The 23,895-nt window shown below is 39.5% G+C and overlaps 2 protein-coding genes across 2 annotated transcripts in view; one reads left to right on the forward strand and one right to left on the reverse strand.

Moving 5' to 3' along the window:
* The window catches only part of nphp4 (nephronophthisis 4), a 195,674-nt gene extending 176,523 nt beyond the window's left edge, over window positions 1-19,151 (reverse strand). Inside the window, exons 1-2 of the mRNA XM_042491381.1 lie at window positions 18,876-19,151; window positions 18,116-18,253 (exon numbers count right to left, since the gene is read on the reverse strand). Coding sequence (XP_042347315.1) covers window positions 18,116-18,253; window positions 18,876-19,052 — 315 coding nt within the window. The 5' untranslated portion in view covers window positions 19,053-19,151. The remainder of the gene's footprint in view (window positions 1-18,115; window positions 18,254-18,875) is intronic.
* A 925-nt stretch (window positions 19,152-20,076) lies between these two features.
* Window positions 20,077-23,834, forward strand: dffb (DNA fragmentation factor, beta polypeptide (caspase-activated DNase)). Its single transcript, XM_042491382.1, has 7 exons — window positions 20,077-20,217; window positions 21,102-21,228; window positions 21,363-21,548; window positions 21,825-21,904; window positions 21,986-22,159; window positions 22,320-22,420; window positions 23,407-23,834. The coding sequence occupies exons 1-7, from the start codon at window positions 20,095-20,097 to the stop codon at window positions 23,654-23,656; spliced, it is 1,041 nt and encodes a 346-aa protein (XP_042347316.1). The 5' UTR covers window positions 20,077-20,094; the 3' UTR covers window positions 23,657-23,834.
* Window positions 23,835-23,895: the final 61 nt, after the last annotated feature.

The raw sequence follows: 23,895 nt of genomic DNA on the forward strand, positions 1-23,895 counted from the left end.
GACATTAAAACATCATCAGCACAGAGGCATGTAGCCTAAAGTCACTGTCACTCCCAACAACCAGCCTGTCTGCAGCTTCTGGGGGCTTTACAGAGACCCCTTTGTGGGAGACAGAAAACTTAACTATGACAGGAAAAAGGCAAATTAAAGCGTGAGGGAGCTGTTTTCAGATGTACAGCTACAGTAGAAAAGAGAGAGCAAGAGAGATGAAGGGAGAATTGTGATGTTGTTCCGCTTTGAATTGTTTTACATCCATCTCATGGTAAGCTGGTTTTACTTGCTGTGGCAGCAGGTAAGAGATGTATCATGGGCTGCATCTCAAATTCCATACTAACATACAGTATGGTAAAACAATATGTGATTTTTTTAGCATGTCCAGTACCTCAGTATAAAACCAATGGTACATGAATTGCATATTATTTCTGGTGAAATATTACAGTATGCAAACACTGTACACTACATCATCATTAATAATCCAAAATGAAATGTATTAGATGACAACGTTCACAACAAGCAATGGTCGACAGCTACCAAGATAGCACTGTAAGGTCGATAATTCTTCAATTTAAAAGTATAAGTTTTCACTTTTCTTGGAGTTATACAGGTATATTTATATTTTTAATTATTTATAAATTGCCACCAAAACTGAGGTTAGCAGGGATTGACCAGGGTTACCATGGTTACACATTTACAACCCACAAGAAGGTTCTCAGGAAGTGATGTGGTAGGTCACTGTCTCGATGAGCTGCGCGATGAATCAATTAATAGGTTAGTTGTCAACTGCCAACTAAATTGATAATCGATTCACTGCTTTCATTCATTTTTAAAGAAAAAAGCTGCTTAAATTTGAATATTTCCTGGTTTCTTTACTCCTCTATGACAGTAAACTGAAAATGTTTGAGATGTTGACAAAACAAGACATTTGGGGATGTCATCTAGGGCTTTGGGAAACACTGTTTGACATTTTTCACAATTTTCTGGCTTTTCACAGAGCAAACAACCAACTGATTAATTGAAAAAATAATCAACAGATAAATTGACAACAAAAATTATCATTAGTTGCAGCCCCTCTACTATTTATTCACACAAAAAAATGTGGGACAATAGTACACATATTGATGATGTCATGCATAGTATGCAATTTTGGTTGCACTGCTGGTAAAATGCAGAAATAAACTTATCATGCTGCCCTTGAGACAAAAATAATTCAATGTGGTGTGAAGAGAGACATTTTTGGACTATGCTTTGTCAGTTTAAGCTAGTTTGCACTCTCTAATTTATTGCATAAAATTAATACACTGATAAAAAGTTAAAATATATTCTATATCTATAATTGGTTTTTCAGCTGTTTTAGTAACACACTAAATCACAGAGCTAACTTATTGTCTGTCTTACAGTATTGATCAGTAATAAGAGGTTTGTGATGCGTATATAAAACTTCCTTTTGGAAAACATGAACAAAAACTTGTGTAATAGCTTCATGGAGTCCTATTAGTGGCTGGTGGTGCTAAATAAGCAATTATGCGCCTCTCACAGTGCTATCAAAATGTAAAAGCTGAGACTAATTCTTCCTGCCCCCTCGAGGTGGTCATTCAAATGCCTGACTTGTGGGCAACTGGGCAAGCACTGAAGGGGGAATCACAGGCATTGCACAAAACAAAGAGGCTGCAAATGAACATTGGTTTTGCATAGAGAGGTCCAAAGCAACTGGAGTGTAATTGACAGGGCCCTGTAGTTTGACCCCCGGAGGCTTCCCAAAAGAAAAGCAAACAGGGCATTTCCATTTAGCTAACACGCTGGCTGGGAGGCTGGGAGCTCCGGTGTCAGCTACCTAGGACTTAGATAACAGGCCAGCTGCACATGTCTGCAAGCCTGTATGAAATATTTGCATGTTAAGCATGTACCTGCATGCATGTGACTGTGTGTGCACGTGTGTCTAGGATGAATAAAGGCTGTCATAATGCAGCACTGAAAAAAAGCACACAACGAGGCTTTACTGCAGTACATAAGTGTATACATATAACTGTGAGCTCCTACTGTTTATCTACTAAAGTTGTTGTATACACTGTGCCTTCCCCCTGGGACTTTGTTGTTAAAAGCAAAAACTCAAAGTCATAGCTCAGCTCATGAAGTGCTATGAAGCTAAGCAGGCGCAAGCACTCAGGAAGATTTTTGGCTGTAATGCTTTGATACTAGTTTTGGCAGGATAGCCAACGCCTTGAGTTTCAGGGGGAGTGAGAGCGAGACAGCGAGACAGAGAGACAGAGAGACAGAGAGAGAGAGAAAGAGAGAGAGAGAGAGAGAGAGTTATTTGACAGGCACAGAAAACAGCGGGTATCAGCATCACAAATCCTCTCGGTGTGAAATTCTGTGACTGTCACCAGGATAGGAGAGACGGCAGCGTGGATGATAAAGAGGCAGAGAAAATGACAGGGATGGAGGCTTCGGGCTGCCTTTTGGCCAATAATGTCACTGGATCGCAGCTGAGGCAGATAGGACTGCGTATGCATTTGTGTGGCAGTTGAACCAAACAGACTTTTAACAAGAGGTCCTCACTGGTCCGACAGTTTAGACCTGATGTGTAACTGACCCAAGGAAAATCTACTAAAAAGAGGGCAGATCCAAAAAAGAAAACAGACCGTCAGAGTCGGTCCTAATTAGACTGGAGGATAATTAATCCCAAATAGAACAAAAACAACAACTCTGGCAGCAGCTTGATGCACCTCAACTTAACAAATAGGATAGCAATACGAGTTCCAACAATCAATGTGAAGTCTTTGCAATGAATTCCAAAAATAAGTGCTTATTAATCTGAATATAATTTGGACCTGGACAAATTTAAACTTCTGAATAACAACCCACCATCCCCCTTTTTCTCTTGATCATTTAAGACAAGTCTTCTGCTGTTCTCGTCTGAGCTTTGTAGGTGGGAATACGTCACTTGCCCAATGTCTACGGCACCAACTCTATTCAAACTTTCAGCTAGCTGGCATACATGAAGCAGGAGACAGAACACAGAGAGAAAATGAGGAAACGTATGTGAAGGTAAGCAAAATGTTGTCACACATCCACGCATAGTAGAGCTGCATTACCTTGACAGAAAGGGTAGAATCACCAGAGGCCCCTGATACAGTATTATCACGGTACTTAGTTCTTGATACAATGTTATGGCCATTTTAAATGTTTTTGTGATATGCTAATTATTGCAATATAAGCTATTGCTCCATAGCGATTGCTAACAGCTTCTGTGTCAACCACAAAGAGGCAGGTAGAAGTCAGCCACTGGTGACTGATTGGGGCAAAATAACATGATCTTCTGAAGAGAAAACATTTAACTTAAATGCAATGTTGTGCTTGCTGAACAGATGGTAACTTTGGATCTTTGTAGGAAGTCTGCTTACATTTTACCATTAGCATAATACACTCCTGAAACCCTATATACTGTTTAAGGTGGGCCATTCTGCAGGATCAGAGATGTAGAAGTGAAGGAGGCAGCTTGTGAAATCCTGAAGCATGACAGGTGGAAAAAAAGAACAAGCAGTGTAATGGAGCTGATTGAGAAGTTGAAGGCAGAAAAGGTGTTCTTTTCTATCACCTGAGTGACTGGTGCAAGGAAAAAAAGAGGCTACGACTGCATTAATGGAGGCAGTGAACGTGTCCCCTGAGGTGTGCAATGTGGCTGAAGTTAAAGAAAAAAAAATGGTTTGATATAAAAGTTTATGTCATAAGGACAAAACAGAGAGAGGAGAAAAAAGTAAAAAGAACAGGTGGAGGACAGGGGAAAAGCTGATTTATCAGCCAAAGATGAGAGGACTGCAGCAATTACTGGAGAAACAGCCCAATTATGTGGAACCCCTCCAAGGAACGAGGGTGACAGTGATGCGATTTCTATCCAGCAAAGACTTTCATCGACCAGTAATTCTCATTTTTCAAAAATCTCCATCTGAGGCTATTTTAGACTACAGACAATTTAAACAGCTAGTGAAGCTACTTTATTGTCATTGTAGCTGAAGATGCCTGGCCAGCACGTATACGACTGAACCTCAATGCTATTCTGGCACGGACCTAAATGTGTCCAAAGCACAGATAACTGAAAAACCGTCAATTAGCAAAAGCTGGCATCAAGAGTCAGATTCATTATCTTGTTTACTTATTGTTTGATCTGATAGATCCTGATTTAATTCAAGTTTCAGGTGATTGCCAGACCTAGTGGGTATCGACCACAATTCAAAGGTAGAGAATAAAAACATAACGATAACCATAGGTAAAAGAATCCAACATAAAATTATGCGCAGTGGGATCCTCATCTTTGTAATTAACATTTTTTTGAAAATACAGAAATTGGTTGTTGATATAAAATTGTTGATAAATTTCAAAATCCTTTTAATACCTTCCTTAACATAGAAAAATAAAACATTTATAAACAGTAAAGTACATGAAAACATCTGGCATGCTCTCTTTTTTTTAAGCTTTCAGCCACATCTCAAGGTCTTTTCTTTTTATATTTGCCATCTGTAATGCAAAAATACTCAGAACATAATTTCACTTTGGTTGTCCAAATGTTAAGCAAAGAGCACAAACATCCTTATCTCTAATCACAAAGATCCTGACTGAATGGAGTCTAGTCTTTGTAACACTGGCTCTGTGTCCACTATCTTGCAGCTCTAGATCTGTGACTGGTATCATGGCTGACCATCTTGCTACACTGCAGCAGCAGCAATTACGCATCAATGCCACACACTCTTGAGCATTTCATTGACCTTTTGCTTCCTTTTGCTCTCACAAAATTCACTCTAAATCATGAGCCACTCTGTGGTTTTGTAGCTCACGATTTGCATCCTCTAAATGTTAAGCCAAGCAGGAACATTAAAAACAAGTCAAGGCCAGACAGAAAAACTTTGTTTGTTTTTTTTGGGCAGTGGAAAGAAAACTATAAAGCACCAACATCCCCATGTCTGGATTTCCGTTCATCGGAGTCATGTGAGAAAAACAAAGTTGCAACACGAGTTGAAGAAATGATCATTTGGGGCGTTAAGTGTTCCTATAAGGAAAATGAGCAACAAGTCTAATAGCTTTTTGCTATTATTCAATTGCTTTATTGACGACACAGACTATAAGGAAACAAATATTTTGTAGAAAAATGAACAGTTTGGCTCCAGGGAGAGCACAAGAGGAAGGCATTGAGTCACGTGTACAAATGTTCTGTCAATTTTGTGGCAATCAGTCTTTTAGATTTATGAAAGATAAACATGGCAATTTTGCCATTCATTTTTGCAATATTAAAATGGGTCAACAGGTAAATCAAAGGGTTTTTTTTTTTTTACCTGATGACAGTGCTAGTTTAAATGTTGTGGAGAGGTTAACGGCATCTTCTTAAAATGATCTATGGTACATGTCATGCTAAACTGGGAAAAAGTTGTCCAAAGAGAAAACTGTGGATCAAACTTATTATCCTCAGTACCCACAGAAACCAAGGCAAATGTTTATTTCACAGTAGTGTGTCTAAATGCCACATGCCTGCAAACACACTGTTATCACCTGAAAGAAACGGGCAAACTCTTTCTCTCTCGATACAATATGGAGAAGACAAACACTAACAATGATGGATAATGGCTCTAAACTGACACGGGTATAACAGATGAAGCCGAAAAGTAACTAAGGTCCTGAAAGCAGAGGGAACGTCGATTCTGAGTTACATGTGCGCTGACAGGTTATATGCCCTGGATCACAGCCAAGGCTGGTCTGGGACAGATGAGAAATTAACAAGATGAAAGAACAGCAGTAGTGGAGTAATTCCATCAGACATTTTCCTTGTAGCGAGCCTGCTTCAATGGCAGTTCACACCTACTGTCAGCATCACACTCACGCCAGTTTCCCTAACACATGCCTGTACACAATAAAAACCTCCCAATCAGCACAACTCCCATACCCTTTTCCCCGAGTCCCCGTTCCTCGTTTTTAGCTTCAGTGCCTCTGGTGTTCGCTGCCTTGTCCCTGACTTCAACAAAAAAATAAAATCCAAAAGATTCTGCATTCTACAACATCCCCAGCTTTGCCACCGACAGATCTCAGCACTCGCCGGGTAAAGTCTTAGTTTGTCACCCAGGTTTTGGTCTCCTGACATTTTGTAAATCCTGTCTGAAATGCCTCACAGACAAACTGCGGGCACCGACTGTGAATGCTGGAGGTGCATCACAATAGGGGAGGAATGCAGGAAATATACAACGTTGAAAGTGCTGGAGGAACACTGCCAAACTTCAGATTCAAAAAGGTATTCTATAAAGGTATATTTCAATGGAAGTCGGGAATTGACATGTCAAAGCCTGGAACAACAAAGTACAAGACAGACAGATTCTCTTTCTTTCTATCTGTGTCTCAGTGTCTCTCTCTCTCCCTCTCTACCCCACACACAGGCAATACAGACCCCCGGGAGAGCTGATAGCAGAACTATAGGGACGAGCTCACTCGGTGCGTGCGTTTGAGCGCCTGTGTGTGTTTGTTTGCATGTGTGGAAGGAAAAGAGGGAGTGACGGAAAGAGAAATGAGCTAGAGATGGCGCGAGAAGAGTCAAGTAAGAATCAAGTCAAAATGCACTACACACAAGTAACACATGCACACCTAACACCTCCTCGGGGCTCTCATCTCTACTGTCACCTCGGCAGCAGCTCTTGTGGCCCTTGAATTCCCCTGATCACACACACACACACACCTACGGCATATAGCTGTGTGTTACGGGGTGTGCCACTCCAGTGTGTAAAGCTGTTAAGCAGCAGCTGCTCCGCTAGATGTTTGGTCCCCGTTGGAGCTGAAATATTGATCAGTTCTCGAGCAAGGCAGCAGCGCCTGCGCCCCCACCATCCCCATGTATAATTGAAGTGTATATCTCTTAGTGTGGCATGCCAGTTGGGAGAAGGAATTAAGCCCCGAGGTAAGCTGAAGGCCTGTCTGTGCTGCTGTAGCGGCTCCTTTGTCCATCAATCATATGGCTTTTCACACAAGCGGGTTTCATAGGCTCGCTACATTTACTGTAGGAAATGCCTTGCCTTGTAAAAAAGAGAATGGAAGACAGAATATAACAAGACTCAATATAGGTTCTTGTTTTACTGCTCGCCATTTATCTCAGCTCTAAGCAGTTTAAAGGAGGACTCCTTTGGGCCATTTTGGACTAGTGAGTGAGCATTCAAAAAGGAACACAATTCAATTTGTGTAAGGGCTATTGTTATTTTATATTTTTCTTACTGTCAACAAATCTCATGAAAAGACCAAGAAAAACAATGTGTTAGTCTGTCTCTTAATACTTTTGGCTTCAAAAAATAATCTTCAGTACCCATGTTCATGGTACTGAAGGAATGCAATTCCCAGAGCAACAGTGTGGCTCACTGATGTGTTTTTTAAGACCCAGTGAAATTAAAAATAATTTTTCCCTGTTTTAATCCTGTGTCCCTGTGTTAATTGGTCATTTATCTCTTGTTATATTCTGAATATATGTTAAAAAAAAAAAACCCGCATCAGAGCATTTTTACATCAAAGTCGCTGTCTTTTCTCCTTCTGTAAAACGGCTGTAATTATGTCTGAAGACTCATCCTGCACTCAGGTGCTGAACAGAAGTTCATCCACGCAAATGAAACTCTGGGCGACTGGTGAGAGATGAGATGTGTGTTCGGATAGCAGTGGACAAAACCTTTGTTTTTTTTATACAAAACAATGCGACCGAGGTCTAATTCCTTCGACTCTCTCTCATCCTTCTCCTGATCTCACAGCGAGGGAGGTGTGCATGCAGTTAACTATGTGCTGTAGCTCCTGAGTAGGCTACACTCGAAGCCTGCCTACCTTTTAGTGGTCGATTGCGAAGGATTGGTTTTAAATACCTCTTGTAACTTTACACCATTTAAACAATTAGTTTCACTGGGATATATGTTTCTGTATAGAAGCTAAAGATGTTCTAACTTCTTTTTGACAGGACTTTTAATATTTCTAAAAAAAAATTGAGCTCTATGGCAGAGTAAGTAGCTATACCAGGATTTTGACATGCATACAATACTTGTTATTTGTTTAGGTATCAGGAAATATTATAAAAATCACTGTCAGTTATAAGAACTAAATATACACATTATTCCCAGCTTTTGGTTTAAAGGAACAGTGTGCGAGTTTTAGAGAGATTTAGTGGTGTCTGGCAGTGAGGAGAACTGCAGATTTCAGCCAGCTGAAACTTCTCCCAGTCAGAGTTCCTTTAGTGTTCATTGTCCAGATGTTTTTACTAGAAGCCGCGGCATCAACAGAGGTTTTTTCCTCTCTAAAACATATGAACCTGATGGCTTTAAACTAGTAAAAACACAGCATTAAGTAGTTTCAAGTAAAAATGTGTTTCCTATGGTGCTCATGCTTCTAACTAAGGTGGATGATACGAAATACTAATGGCACTATCTTAAGCCAGTCATAAACATGGCAATCTTCATAGACAAGAACCCACTTCCTTTGAAGATATATATAACTCATTCCAAAGTCACAAAAACACACAAAAAAAGTATTTTCAGGCCATTATACACTAAATAAAACATACTTATTATATTCCATTTCTGCCGATATAAATCCTACACACAGGACTTTTAAGAACAACACTGAAAACAAATTTAGTTTTCTTATTCGTCCCTCGTATGAAAAGGTCAAAATCTACCAACATATCTGCCTCAGCGGTGGAAACGTTTACAATTTCTTGCAAACATGTACCCGTGTGTATGCAAAATGAGAAATAGCATGTACATACAGCACTGACAGATTCACGAGCAAGCCACGGGAAGCCGAAAGACTGACTACACAGCTAATCATACAAGAATAAAAACGACACAATATAATACCACAACAAATATAGTTATGTACAATTGCCTTGCAGAATAGGCTGAGCAGAAATGTGTATCCTGATTAATATTTTCATCACAGTTTGTCTAAAACGCAGCTTGTGAAAGAGTTGAGAAGACATTCTGCTTTAGATGTGATGGTTTATGGACAGGTGCCATAATTACAACAATGTACTTTCAAACAGCCGACATTTTCAAACCAGACACATACACAGTGAGGCTGTCTCTAATGACTTTCACATACAGGGAACAGGACTAATCACTCTTTTTATCGAACCTACTCAATAAAGGCAGTTATGTATATGTATGGCAACAGGCAACAGGTCCATAAGCTACAAAGTGTAAGCTATGCATTTGAAATAAAAGGTGATAATTGCACCATTATATCAAATACCACCCACACAGTATTCAGTTGTATATATACAAACACGCCATATATTGTGCATGACTGGCTCTCGACTGTCTTTTTTAAAGCAGGATACCTGACATCAAATGTCACGCCCCTCAGTTGTTTTTTTCTGCCTGAACCACCAGAGGACACAATTCTGAACAACACATATTAAATGGACCGTGAGTTCTGACTGTTTTGTCAAATTACTGTTTCCGAGGTCAAGAATGAACAGTGATGTTTGAAGGCGCTGCCCACCCACACAGTTGTTTTCAGCACCTCTTCTTAAGTTGATTTCGGCACATAGGTCACCAGTCTCAACATACCAGTAAGAATGATAGAAGTTGACCTGACATAGAGGGGCAGCTGGAGCTAGCTGTCAGTCAAGTGCTGGAAACAGGTCTAATCGAGCTAAGAGAAAACACCTGCGTGGGTGTTGGCTAAGACGTAGCGTACATTTTTTTAACATGATTTCATACTGCAGCTATTCATTGTTTAATACAATTACTGTTACTTTTTCCATTGTTTAAGAGGTATGTACTTAGTGGTGGAAGTGATGGCAACTGAAGAGTAGGGTTGCGAATCAAGATTTGGTTCCAGTTAAGAACCACCTCCAAAAAAAAAGAAATCATTTTATCACTCATTTTATCGATAACAGAATGTTTTTTTAACAGTTGCACATTGCAAAACAATGATGAGGAACTCATGCATCAACACCACTGAAATTTAGGGAACAAGGAGTAATAGGCGAGTAGAAGAAATGTCTAAAGCTTGGCTTGATTTCATGACGAAAGATGACAACAGTGCTGCTTGTAATGATGTAATGTCTATGAATGGATCATTTCAAGTAACATGGGAAACATCAGTAACATGCTGAAACATCTCTCCATGCAACATGGTCCTTAATTCCAAGAATGCCATGTATTTGACACTGTACACAAGTGCCACTGATTCCCAACCGTGCAGCATGTCTATTATTGAGGGTAAACATCCTCTGTTATACTAACATTGGCGAGTTAGGGTTAGGGTTAGGCAAGCACGCTCACCAGAATTTTTTCTTTAACTACGAAAAATCTAAATGAAAACCAATGCCATGCAAATATTCTCTCATTTTATTCATTTTCGATTACGACAAACAGACTGTTGCTACAGCTAGCTTGCCTGGGTCCAGACCTTTGAATCCGCCCACTCAACTGAGTTCGAGTTGCTAGCCAGCATGCATAACAGTGATTCCACATTGTCAGTTGCTCTCAGGTAAAGCCCATCTTATTTACAGAATTAGGAAGAAGTATAAATAAGAGTACAGTAACATAAGAAAAATGATAAGCACTACCAGTATTGATACTTGGGTCAATAAAATCCAAACAAAACCTATCCCTTGATTTTAAAAATGCAGAAACCCTGACATGGTAACCATCATGCTATAATGTCCATAATATAAAGGACAAACAGAGAAGCAGCATCATTCCTAAACCAGCTAAAATAAACATTACAGGTTAAATCAATAGGCCCCTTCTATCACTGATGTTTGCCTATTTTCAGCCTGAAACACCTAAAAACCTATCAACAGAGAGGAACATCATTTTCATTTGCAAACAGTTTATTATTTTATTGTGGAGTTAAATTAAGAGTTGAAATACAATATAATCTCACCTTTTCTCTAAACACTGGCAAAAAGGGCAGAGTTTCTTCCTACGTGACCGCTAAATGGACACACTTAAATAGATCACGAGTGCAATCCTACATAATAGACTGCAAACACTATAGCACACACAACAACAAATATAATAAAGTCAAAAGAGAAGTTTTTCTTCAGCTGAGCCAGCCTTTCTGGAGTATGTGTCTGATTTTAGAAAGTAAGCCAAAAAGGGGGGCGGAGGGGTAGGGGGGTTGGAGGCTTTAACTGTAGCTTCTCTACAGCACTGACAGCTTAAATTTGGCAACATATTGTACGCTTTAAGGAGAAACTTATGCTTTACAGGATGAATGTGACTACTGCCACATTTTCATTACTCCGAGCTCAAGTTTGAACCATATGGGATTCTTCACTTTGAAACCAGTTTGCTCTTTAGAGAACAACTATTCGAGAAACAAAAGCGGAGGAATTGCATGACTGATGTTCAAATGTTTTCCCATCGGTGAAGCACTGTCTTCTTCTGCTTTTCAGCGCTTTGAAGTCATGTAATAAGGCTGTGTGTGTGTGTGTGTGCGCGTTGGTGCATATGGTGGTGAGGGGTATTGTTTTCATCACATTGTGGGGACCAAGACATGATAGTCCATTCTGCTGTGGGTCTACTTTAGTTTATCGCAGGGTTAAGGTTAGAGGGTTCGCACAGGGGTTAGGTGTAGGCATGTGGTTAGGGCAAGGAAAACAGACAAAGGAATAAAGGGTAGAGAAATAAAATATGCATGTGTGTACGTGTGCGTGTGTTACTCCCAGTTTATTCTGTGCAGCGCTACCTACGTCACACCTAACAGCATTTGGAGACCCAAAAAAAAACAGAGGTTGCACGGACAGGAACAAAACTTGGCCTTTTCTCCAAAGCCCAGCTGTCGGCCTGATAATGTTGCACATATGAGAAGGAACCACTGGCTCCCTGTGAATGCAGGGAGTTCAAATGGAGTGATCACAGTGAGAGACAATGCAGAAAGATGCACATTTCTCTCTGCCTCCTACGGTCTCTCAACTCCTCCGTCTGCACCGTCTGAAGCACAACATTGCCCTCTACTGCCCACAACTTGCACTACATTAGACTGCAAAGAGAGCTGCCTTGTAGGAAATGTTAACGGTTGTTAAATAATATGAATCACGATGAAAGAAAACCAGCAATGGTCGAGAAAGTGAAAGTGGTGAGTGATTTCAGGGACATACTGGACTTTATAGCAGGATAAAAACAAGAGAAAAAAACAAAAATGATACTAGTCTAGAGATATTTTTAAAAAGCACATACACAGAAGCCCATGACATGACACAATTGTCCTTGTTCTTCCTCTGTATCAAAATCCAATCAATGGAAATGTACAGTAACCTAAACTTCCCTTTGTGCATCCAAGCAAAAAGACTTAGCTCAAGCAAAGCTACATTTTCTGTGTGAATGTATTGTGCTGTGCTTGCTTCATTCCAAGCATAAAAGCAGCCTTTCAAAAGATTTTTAAAAACCATTAAAGCATTGACAAAAGAATCAAATCCAAATGTGCTCTCCACTTTCAAAATAAAAGCTTCATAACTCAGACTTGACAACTCGAAAACAATTCGTAAAGCGGAACAAAAAGCAACAGACATCGTCACTGTCAAAACGTCTCACCTCTACTGGAAAAAGAAAGAAATATGGAGACAAAGCAAGAAAATAGATTTAGTAAGAGCTCCCTCTTTCTCTCTTTTATCACCGCGCATCTTTGCTTTTCACGCGATATTAAAACCAATCCATCATGGCTGACTGAGGCGAGGAGGAAGGTGGGGCCTTGCAATTTTCACCCCGCTCCTGTAACTTAGGAGAGGATCCCCCCTCTGACATTATTTGGATATCAAACAGCAATTTGCCACTCATAAACACCAGCATGAATGCGAGTGCATCGGGCCAAATCCAATAAAAAAGCTGGTGCAGCTCTTGCGGCACGACACAGAGAGGGCCAGCCCTACTTTATCATCCTGATAGGATATGATGTGGTTTATATTATTACCCTGGATGGATAATAGGATTTGGACGCTTATTGGGATACCAAGTGGGTTTTTATACAGACTACGACTATTATGGTGGATCAAAGTGAGGCCATACACTGTGAGAGATTGTTCGATCAAAAGAACATCAAGCAGAGGGAAGGAGAGAAAACAGATGGTGACAAAACTGGAAATCAAAATGTGCCATAGCTGTGACTCATTGGCGGCTCTGTAAAAGACTTATGCAACACTCTGCATTTATCAGCCAGCTACAGCTCACGGTATTCTTTCCATTCAAAAGAGTTTCTTAAAACATCTTGTGTGGCAGCTCACACCGCAAGCAGGCCGGGCATCGCCAACATTGGAGGCTACAGAGGAGCTCAGCAGTGACGCGATCATAAAACAGTGGGTGACTGGCCTCCAACCAGGATGTACAGAGGCCTTCAGATGTTTGATTGAGAGAGAACACAGACAACCAGCTGCTCCACAGATATCTGCTCCAAAATAACATAATGACTTCAAAGAGATGGGAAACATAATGCTGGGAAACACATTTTAGAGGGATGAAACCATAGAGGGGAACGTTTTCTAGCTCACAACTGATGACCCTTTCACAGAAAAACTCCACAGGGCACTGAGGGTCAAGGAATTTATCTTCAAGTGTTTAGTTTTGAACAAGATGATGCTAAATACCTGCCATCAGCAGAGCTACTGTTCTGTGTTTGACCCTGACTTCTGGCTTTACATTACCATAGAAGGGGGGAAGATAACAGAGGGGACCAATAGTTGCTGCTGAAAGTTTTCTTCTCTCAAAGTGAAGGGCAGACGTTTGAAAGATGACTGCAAAATAGATGAGTTTACATAAATGAAGAAGAGGCGGTAAAAGCTTGTTTTCTCATTCTTTCTCCCTTCCACCGCAGGCATAAAATAATTGCTTTTGCTCTGAATTGTTATAGTATTATTTTTATTATCATTATTATTATTATTATTATTATTATGCCAATACATTTACCACAATGAGAGCTTTAAGTTTATTATTGCAAATGAATTACCAGGAAATAAATGAGTGATGTTTTTCATAAAAATGAATACACTCAAAAAGTCGATTTCTAATGTTTTACTGACAGACATTGAATGACTCCTCTATGGTGGTCATTTTATAGCACTTGACATTTAATCTCTCAGAGCTCGCTGTTTTCATTTACAAACTCTAGGGAAGGTGTAATGTAGTTATACATCTTTTTCATAGTTATGAGGGCTGTTTGGTCACAACTTCAATTGACTTCCTGCCCTTGTTAACCCTTTCATCAAGAACAAAAGGTGTCACTACTACAAGAACCAGAAGGGCTCACCACTTGTTTTGAATAGAGATTACTTCATCACTGGGAGACATTATAGGGTTGAGTATCAAACCTCAATACTTTTTTGGTACTGAAAATGTGTCTGTTATTCTAAAAAATATATATCAAAAGCTAGCACAAAAACATACATCATGAATGTGTATTGTTATCAAATGAATAGCAGTCTCCATAGAGCCACTATATAAACTACAACACATGTCAGTGTTGGTGCATTTAGCATGAAGAGTCAAATATCTCTTGACAACGACAAGTGGCAAAATATTTCTGCTCTTCCTCTTGACCCCAGCAGGGCTCCACAATAAGGACTGCCCATTGCAAATAAAATGCCATGTCAGGCTAGCAAATCTACTGACTCACTTGCCAATCAGGCAAGCAGTACTTTTTTTTTGGAGCTGATGATGGAAGTAGCTTAGGAATGAGCCATCTTGCTTCCTTCTCATCTCTGTTGAGAGTTGCACATGCTCAGCACAGATTGGGCGCTCACGAGAAAATGGCAAGTCCATCTCAGGGAAGAACGAGGTGGAATTATTACCCCAATTTTGATATGCAAGAATGTTTGTTGCTTCCCATCAGTGACTCATAGTGTCCTTGTTCTGATTCATTAACTTAAATAAAGATTAAACATGGCAATTAACAGTCTGACTTGAAAACTGTTAATAAATAAAACAGATTTTAATAGGGCAAGTAAATACTGAACTCAGACAAGTAGATTTCTGATCCACTTGCCCCAACTGAAAAAGACATTCATGTTTAACCCTACACAGGACAATGATCTAGACTAATCTCATGGAATAAAAGACATAAGAGAAGAAATTAACCTATTTTACATTCAGAATTTACCTGCAAAAAACAATATTTAGACTACAATAGTAGTAGTAATAGTGCAGTAGAGTTCAAAAAACTCCATGGTGATCATCTTTGGCTTAAACCATAGCAAGAACACTTTTTTTAAATCAAAGTGTAGTGCCCTTCATTAAATTACTTCACATCGGACAGACTAAAAAAATGAATTGCACAGGGAAGCATAAAGGGTTATATGAAAACATCAACTTCACTCACTGTACAGGAAACAAGCTGCAAAGCAGCGTGGACATGACAGGCCGCAGGGTGCCCGGCTAAACAAAAGAAGTCCTTTCAAGTTGAATCGATAGCATGGAGATAATCTGATTTGTGTCATATTTCAATATCAGTGCGGTATATTTTGTCTTCCGTAGCTTCGACATTCTCTTTAGCATTTTCAAGAAGTAATTGAAAATTTCATCATCAAAGCACATCTTCCAAAGAGTACATCACACAGTTTGACATCAAGAAATTGTTTCTTTGTTCCCTTGGTCTAATGGTGATTATAGAGGAGAAAACGACTCCAAGAACAATGTTTGGCAAAGAATTGAAGTGCAACAAAGTGAGACAGCAGACTTCTGCGCAACTCCAACCCCACATCTGACTGAACCAGAAGGCCAACTTCATTCACACTGACTCACAGATGAGCATGCATTACAGTTAAAATCCCAAGACAATATAGCAGCAAGTCTTTGGTGTGGCTTGTTGTTATGAACTCAACCACAGCAGAAAAATTACCACACCCGAAACATTACAAAAAATACTACCGTATTGCAAAGTATGCAATAACACCAAATTTCTCTCCAAACTATGAAGGAGTTTTCCATTAGGGCTACTCTATTGTGGCAAAAATCATAATCAGTATTATTTTTGATATATAAATATTAATCACGATTATTTAACACAATTAATTATTGACTTTGAAAAATCATGCTTTGAATTAAACTCAAAAAATGTATTTTTAACCACTGGATTTTCTTTAACTTTTAATATAATTAAACTAAAACACAAATGAAATAAATGCAAAATAAACCGATAATAATGAAATAAAATATAAATATATATAAAACCGTGTGCCATATAAACTTAAATACATAATATAAAAATTCATAAAAACAAATTAGACCAAAATAAATATCACACATGTAGTAACTCTGCACTCTCAAAATCTACTGAAAATAGACTGTGGCATAACAATTTTATCTTGATTATCTTGTTTTTATAATCATTAGAAGACAATATTATAATTGAAAATAAAACAACTCCCCTAGCCCTATTTCATGATGACATGGCCAACAAACACTTGCTTTCAGTAATGCAATCTGCATACAAACGCTAACATGAACATAAAACTTATGACATGAGGAAATACACTAAATTTATCACCACATCACAGGAAGACCTGTGCTTCTGTCACAGAGCAAGCAGATTTTAGCAGAGAAAAGTAACTTCATACAACTTTCTTCACTCTGGTCGTTGAAAAATCTTCAGCACACCAGCATCAATGTAGTGATCAGCCCTCTACTGAGCCTGACCAAGATTCCACCTACCAGCAGTACGCAGCAGACCTACGATAAAACTGAAGATAGTGTGATACCGAAGGCTCAATGTGACGTTTGTCAATCAAAATGAACATATTGTAACGTGGTTGGGCTGCCTGTCTCACTGTGCTGCAGTGTGACTCTTCAGGATCAACAGATTTGATGTTTAAGGTGACTGATTGATGCACATAAAGCCAAATGGTCCATTTTGAATTCACTAGGCTTCTCACAGGTTTAATATATCTGCTGCTAATGAACTGGCACTGGTTCTAAGCGGGGCTTCTAAATCTGTCGTTCAGAAAAGTTAAATCTATAATGAAAGTGAACGTGAACTGAGAGAAATGTCTGTTATTGCTCACTTGTGTTGGATGAGCAGAGAACTAGAGAGATGCATCTGTGAACATCTTAGAGGAGGCAGAGAAACTGCTATGGAATACGTTAAATATTGAAGGCTTGTGCCCGGTACATGCTGACTGCAAATCAATCACATATTTTTGTTCACATCTGTTCAGTGGGAGTGTGAGAACTGGGAGGGCTGAGTTGAAAAACTAAAATACACCTAAGCCTCCACAATTGAAAGGTGTGAACAAGATGCTGGTTTTACCACATCACTCCAAAAATGACAGCAATGCAAAGCCAAGCACAACTAATCTGAGCACACTGACTTCCTCAACATCACTACGCCTTTGCAGTTCAACTTGAACGTGTTATTGACTTTTAAAGGGATGGTTCAGACTGTGGATTTTGGTAGTTGAAAGAGTCGTTCAGATTCACTGAAGCCTCACAAAAATGCAAACAAACAATCGATCTATCGAGGCAGCAGCCCCGTTTAACTTTTAGCTCTTACATTGTCAAAGTCACTGACTGATTTAGGACCATTTAATCTAATCCCTAACTGTAACACTAACTAATGAACTGCGTAATTACTAACTGATCTTCTATCCATCATGTCAACCACAAAGCAATATAAAAGGTAACTGATATCAATTTGTACTGAATCCATATTTTTCTTTTTTAAAAATCATCTCCAATAACTCTCATTAGTTGTTGCTTCACATAAAAATGTGCTCTTCTTAAACTTGCAAGGTGAGAAACTGACTAGGACACTAAAAAGTGGGACTTGTTGGATACAAATGGAATCACTTATTTGCAGTCAGGGCAGTTTGTAGCTCACTAAGTTTTGGCTGACAACCTTTTGAACAGCGCAGCAGAACAGAGTCCAATCATCAGCGCTAATTGAAAGCCTTGAGTGGTGGAGCTTTTGAGTTGGCTTTAATTAAATAATGGCTGTGCTAAATTCATGTAATTTATGCTTGAATGGGCATTGATTTCACTACATAATCATCAGTCCACTGCTTATCAAAACAAAACGAGCGGAGTTTAAATACAGCCCGAAAACCTAACACACACTAAATCACAGCTGTGTGTTTTCTGCAGTTGTCGGGTATATTTTAGTGTTATAGTAAAGCTACCTCATTAAAGTAGATCTTGTTGTTTTTCATCCTTTCTGGTGAGCTCCTCCATGTTTTCCCAAAGAATTGCTGATGGTTTCTATCAAACAGGGTCACTCGCACCTGGTAGGTCAAATCTTGTTGCACCTCTGACATCTCCTGTGAGTAAAAAAAGGGGAAACACCAATTTAAGAGAAATCACAGATAATCCAATGAAAAAACAAACCTCACAATCTTCCAATTTAATGTTGCTAAACCTTTCAGCAAACATTCATGAGTGAGTTTCACTCAAGATCTTCATACAAGATCCTAACCGAAAATTCTGCATACATGAAATACACAAATTTCATAGATTATCTTGAGAGTGTTTCTTTTGTTCCATAAAATAATTACAAATTAAGATTAGCTGCAGTGGTGTTTGGTGGATTAACTCTAAACCGAATTTACAAGAGGATCCATAGCATGCTTATACCGGCATTTTATAGAGGCCAACGTAACTGACCAGTAAAATTCTAGATCACCTTTAATTATAAAACTTTTATATGGTAGTTTGGCTACTTTTCTCCAGGTGAACTGTGGCGTATTATACGTTAGAAGGGCGAGATACGGCACAGCCCTTTACTATGTATTTCCTAAACAGTGACTGTCGAAAGTCAGACTCAACTCCGCAAATTCATAACTATAGGGAATTTAGGTCGTTTAACTACCACCGCATTTCTGCTATGAGCAAAACTGTTTCTAAATTTCTACGAAGCATTTAGCGCTAGCTGTGGGCAATCACCTGCGGGAGGTGAGCGGCAGTGAGCCGGCTGAGGCTGAGCTGGAAGCCGCGGGGCCGGCTGTGGTGGCTCTCCACCGCCCGGCGGACTGTCTGACTGGGCGGGGGAACCAACCGGCTTCTGTCAAACACTTCTCTCCAGCCGTCCGCCATAGTGGACATGTCTTCTGTTTGGACCATTTTCTGTAATTAATGGCAAAATGAGATTGACATTGCGAAAAAAACAAGAAATATAGCGAACGACGGGGCTGTTAATGCGAATGTTATCTTTTCTGCCTGTTCAGAGTTTCAAACCCGCGGCCGCCATGTTGAAATAGGATTCTACCACTCAGTGCAAGAGGGGTTAGCCGAGTAAATCAATGATTTCATAAGGAGTATTTATGAATTTAAGTCATTAATAAAAAGCAGTACTGATTTCACATAATTGAACGGTGCTTATACAACGAGTCTTTTTACCCCGATTACGAAAGTCTAAACCGAAATTCACAATCTTAGCATTTATTCCTCTCCACCTTTCATTTGGTATTTTCCACCGCGCTGTATCTGTTGCTATGGTAATGTTCACCTTGCCGTACAGTTGAGGTCTTACCATAATTGCAACACACCATAAACCTGTAGCCTACATTTTTGAGTACTGCCATATCCTGACACTTTATACCTGCACTTTTCTTTACCATGAAATGGTAACTTCCCTTTGTTGGGCTACAACATCAAAACACATATTTTTTTGCATCATGCATCATTAGAATCATCATGCATCATTATAATATAATCCGAATAAATATTATATTATATGAGTCTAATAAAAATGACACTGTATTTCAGAATCAGCATCAGCCTTACTGATCACATAAAAACACAACAACAACAAAAACATGAAGAACATCAAAGGTGAACAAGAGTAAACATAAACAAAAGTTAACCTTAAGGATTTGATAAAGGATTAATAAAAGTTAAGTTGAAGTTTTTGTACATTTTTAGTGATAATTATGAAGTTTTATTATTTAATCATTTTTTTAATTCCTTTTTTTTTGTAATGGTTTTGCTACTTTTTCATGTGTAAAAAATCAGAACACTTTCTGGTCCTCTCAGCCAAAGGTAGTAGCAGAGGAGAAACACTGGGGGGCAGCAACACATTACCGCTGAGTGAAGTCAGCCTCAAGAGGAAGAAGAAGGAGGAAGCGGTAGGTACAAACTGAAAACAACACAAAAAAGCAGTGCAATGTTTGGGCACTTCAAGAAAAGTAAACCCGTAAAAATAAGGAGTTGTAATGAAAACAGAAAGTACGGAGTTGCAGCAAAAGATGTGAAGGAGTTGCTCAAAAAAGGTTGCAAATTATTACAGGTAAGCTCGGGTGTTTTGTTGTAGTTTGTTTTAACAGCTGTACACCGCCAGTTCCGCTACATTAGCAGCGACGATATGGTTAAAAGGGGAAGACGGGAAAGCCAGAAACACAGCTGTCATACTGGAGCCGCTGGTGGGTAGAAGTAAGACAAGTGAGGTGCACTCATTTTAGTGTATTTTCAGCGTTGGTGCATGTAGCTATTTGGTAACAGCTGTTTGATAAAGGGGTACAAGATATGCAAACTACTTGATAATACACATGTATTATACTCAGGAGGACATAAACAGTCCTCAGAGGTAGGTAGCAACAGGTTAGAAAGTTATACACAGTACACCAACCTCGACGAGTGTGCATAAATGTAATTTAAGAGCGCATTTTTAAAAACATGTTGCTGATCCAGGTTGTTTCAGAGAGATTAGCCGTAACAGTTCATCTCAGTTCAGGTGAGGGCGTACACGTAGATACACAGCACGAGATACACGAGATAAATTTAATCTTCACAGACTGCCATAGATAACTCTGTGGTGTGAGGCAACATTCAATCTAAAGATCAGGAAAAACACAGGAACTACAAAAAAAAGCATATCACTGTATTCTGTCATCATAACTCTCGGTATGCACAGTGGTTATATTGTGAGACTGTGAGTGGAAGATAGTGTGCATCCCCTTGAATAATGTTAAAATTAAAAAATACTTTTGAATAACTACTTTTTTTTTTAATAACTCAGAGTGTGTGAGACTCTGTCCTGCACATCGCTTACAATAAAATTAATCTCTTTGGAAGAAAATGAAAGAAATATCTTACTGTGGTCTTACATTTCACTCAAATTCAAATATCCTGTGTTATAATTCTTATTATTTTAAACATTGTTATCATTTCTAGTTGCCATTGTCTGGTGCACATGTTTGTTTGTATGCGGATGGGACAAAAGTGACGGAGGAATTCTTCCCAACTCTGGCAGACAACACTGAGCTTGTTCTTCTCTCCAGAGGTCAGACGTGGAGTGGAGGTAGGTGAATCAATCTCAGACAAAAAAAAAATCAATTCTAAACTTGTGTATCTGTTACTTTGACCAGTGAGTTTAGAGCTACGATGGTGTTATTGTTGCCTGACCCCTTATAACCCCTGTGGTTCTGCTCCCAGTTGTTTGCGACATCAGTCAGTTACTGAACACAGACCGGCATGCGGATGACCTTATTGAAGCGGCGAAAGGGCTCCTGTCTGATGAACAGTCTCATAAAAGGCGTAAAATCCTGACTGACCTGCTGCGCAACCTGGAGGACAGATCTGAGCTGGAGAGCAGAGAGGAGGATGAAGGCTGGTTCAAAGGTACAAAGCCCAGTGGAGAGTCAGGCCATCTACACTTGATACCATGACACAGAAATTCTAACTAAATAACTTTCAAACTAACAAACTTTGTATTCATTTGCACATGCCAGGCTGCAAACACGCTTAAGTGTTAATGTGTGAATAAAAAACAAAAAAGGTGCCAGTATACTCCCATGAAAACCAATAAAAAACACTATCTGTGGGCTACAGATGTTCCACTAAACACCTAATCTTCAGTTCTTCTGCAGTTTGTCGTTCAGTGTGGTGTCATTTCAGGTGTTGATGCTCGATTCAAGACAAAGTCAGCATACATGAAGTTCAGCTGTGAAAGCAGGATAAGAAGCTACATGAAGGAGGTAAAACTCCTTATTCTATGAATGAATCTCAAGATGTCTGGCGTCATTTATAAAGGTATGGCTCTATGTCTCTGTTCTCAGGTAAATGGTGCTACCAAAACCATACAGAAAGCCAAAGTCAAGGCAGAGTTTCTGACAGCAACCAAATGCCTGGCAGAAATGCTGAAGGCGGCGAAGTACAACGGCTGCTACTTTGACAGGACTGAGAAGGAGCCAGATCGCCTCTGTACTCAGGAAGGATGGTTCACCTGCCAGGTATTTACAGAAATAAAACCACGTACCGAGCTTAAGACGAGTCATCTATCTGTTGGCTGCATTTCTATAAATTCCACCTACACTTTCGACAAAACATCTAAAACATTTTGAGAGAGCTGGACCTGTGTTTGATTCCTCCTCTTCCCTGCTGACTCCTCAGGGATCATTTGAGCAGGAAGTGTGCTCATCTCGCCACTCCATCAACCCCTACGGCAGCAGAGAGAGCAGGATCGTCTTCAGCACGTGGAATCTGGACCACAGGTTGGACGCTTCAGCCTTTAGTCAAAAGCATCTCACTGTCACAGAGGGCAAACCAAGGCCAGCTATATGCTGGTTATTTCTGATGCACTTAAAAGCAATCATCCACACATTGCTTTGACATATTGTAATAAGTATTTGAATTATCTGACCACACGGATGTGACCCATCTTTTAAGTGATAGCATCAAAGACGTGCCAGAGAACGATGACGGAGTTTTAGGACCACACTGAGGAAAAAAATACATTTTTTTTAGACTTCCAGAATGAAGCCATAATATAATGAGAGAAAAAGTCACAATATTAAGAGAAGAATGTTGTCATTTTACGAGAAAAAATTCTTAATTTTGGGGCGTCCGGAGGCTGAGTGGATAAAGCAGCCCTCATAAATGAAGGCAGTGTCCTTGCCGCAGCGGCCCTTTGCTGCATGTCATCTCTCTCTCCTCCTTTCACGCTTTTGATCTGTCCTATCTAATAAAGGCAAAAATGCCCAAAAAAAAATCTTTAAAAAGAAAATCATAATTTAATGACAATAAACTTATGTTATTATGAGAATACAGTCATAATTTTACAAGAAAAGGTAATAATTTCATGAGAATAAAGTTGTAGTATTCAGAGAATACAGTCTTAATTTCACAAGAAAAAAAGTCTGAATTTTACGAGAATAAAGTTGTATTTTTATGAAAAAGAGGATATCATGCTACAAAAACAAACATACTGCTAGCAAACTATAAAACAGGCGGGAGCAAAGGCAGCTTCCTTGGCAACCACTGTCCCTGGTGTCGTGCCACACGCAGTCAGCAGGTAACCTGTTGACCTGTGCTCTCACCTTTTACTTCATCAGTCTTACCTGCTGAAGAATCAGTCAGGTTTTGGTGAAACAGTGATCTGATTAAACAGTTACCAATAACAGTGGGTGATGACGCACTAGGTTGACCATGATACCTCCTCGTAGAGGAACAAACTTGATTTTCTCCATCTCGTGTCCAGGATTGAAAAGAAGAGGACGATCATTCCCGCTCTGCTGGAAGCTCTGCAGAATCACAAGAGCACCGACGTCAACTTGAACTACTTCTACTGCCTGCTGTTCACCAGGGAAAACCTGAAACTGGTTCACATCGTGTGCCACAACAAAGGAGCTCACAACCTGCTGTGTGACACCGAGAAGATTTTAAGACAAGCGAGTAACACAGACGGCACAAAACAGAAGCTCAAAGGGAAGAAAAGGCGCTTGGTGTGAATATTTTTACTTAACTTTTATGCAAAATGACTGCATTGATTTGAAATGTGATGACATAATGAATTACACTGATGAGATTTGTCTCAGGTCCACTGTAGCGAGATCAGATGGACAACAACATGACCTCCCCTCTATACCTCACTTCATTTTTTTAAAAAAACATATTCTGCTTTCTGAACCAGTGTAGCCTGTCGAGCTTAAAAAGACTGGCAGTGCTTTGTTAGATAAAAATAATTACA

The sequence above is a fragment of the Plectropomus leopardus genome, chromosome 8, assembly GCF_008729295.1.
Source record: "Plectropomus leopardus isolate mb chromosome 8, YSFRI_Pleo_2.0, whole genome shotgun sequence".
Taxonomy (NCBI): domain Eukaryota; kingdom Metazoa; phylum Chordata; class Actinopteri; order Perciformes; family Serranidae; genus Plectropomus; species Plectropomus leopardus.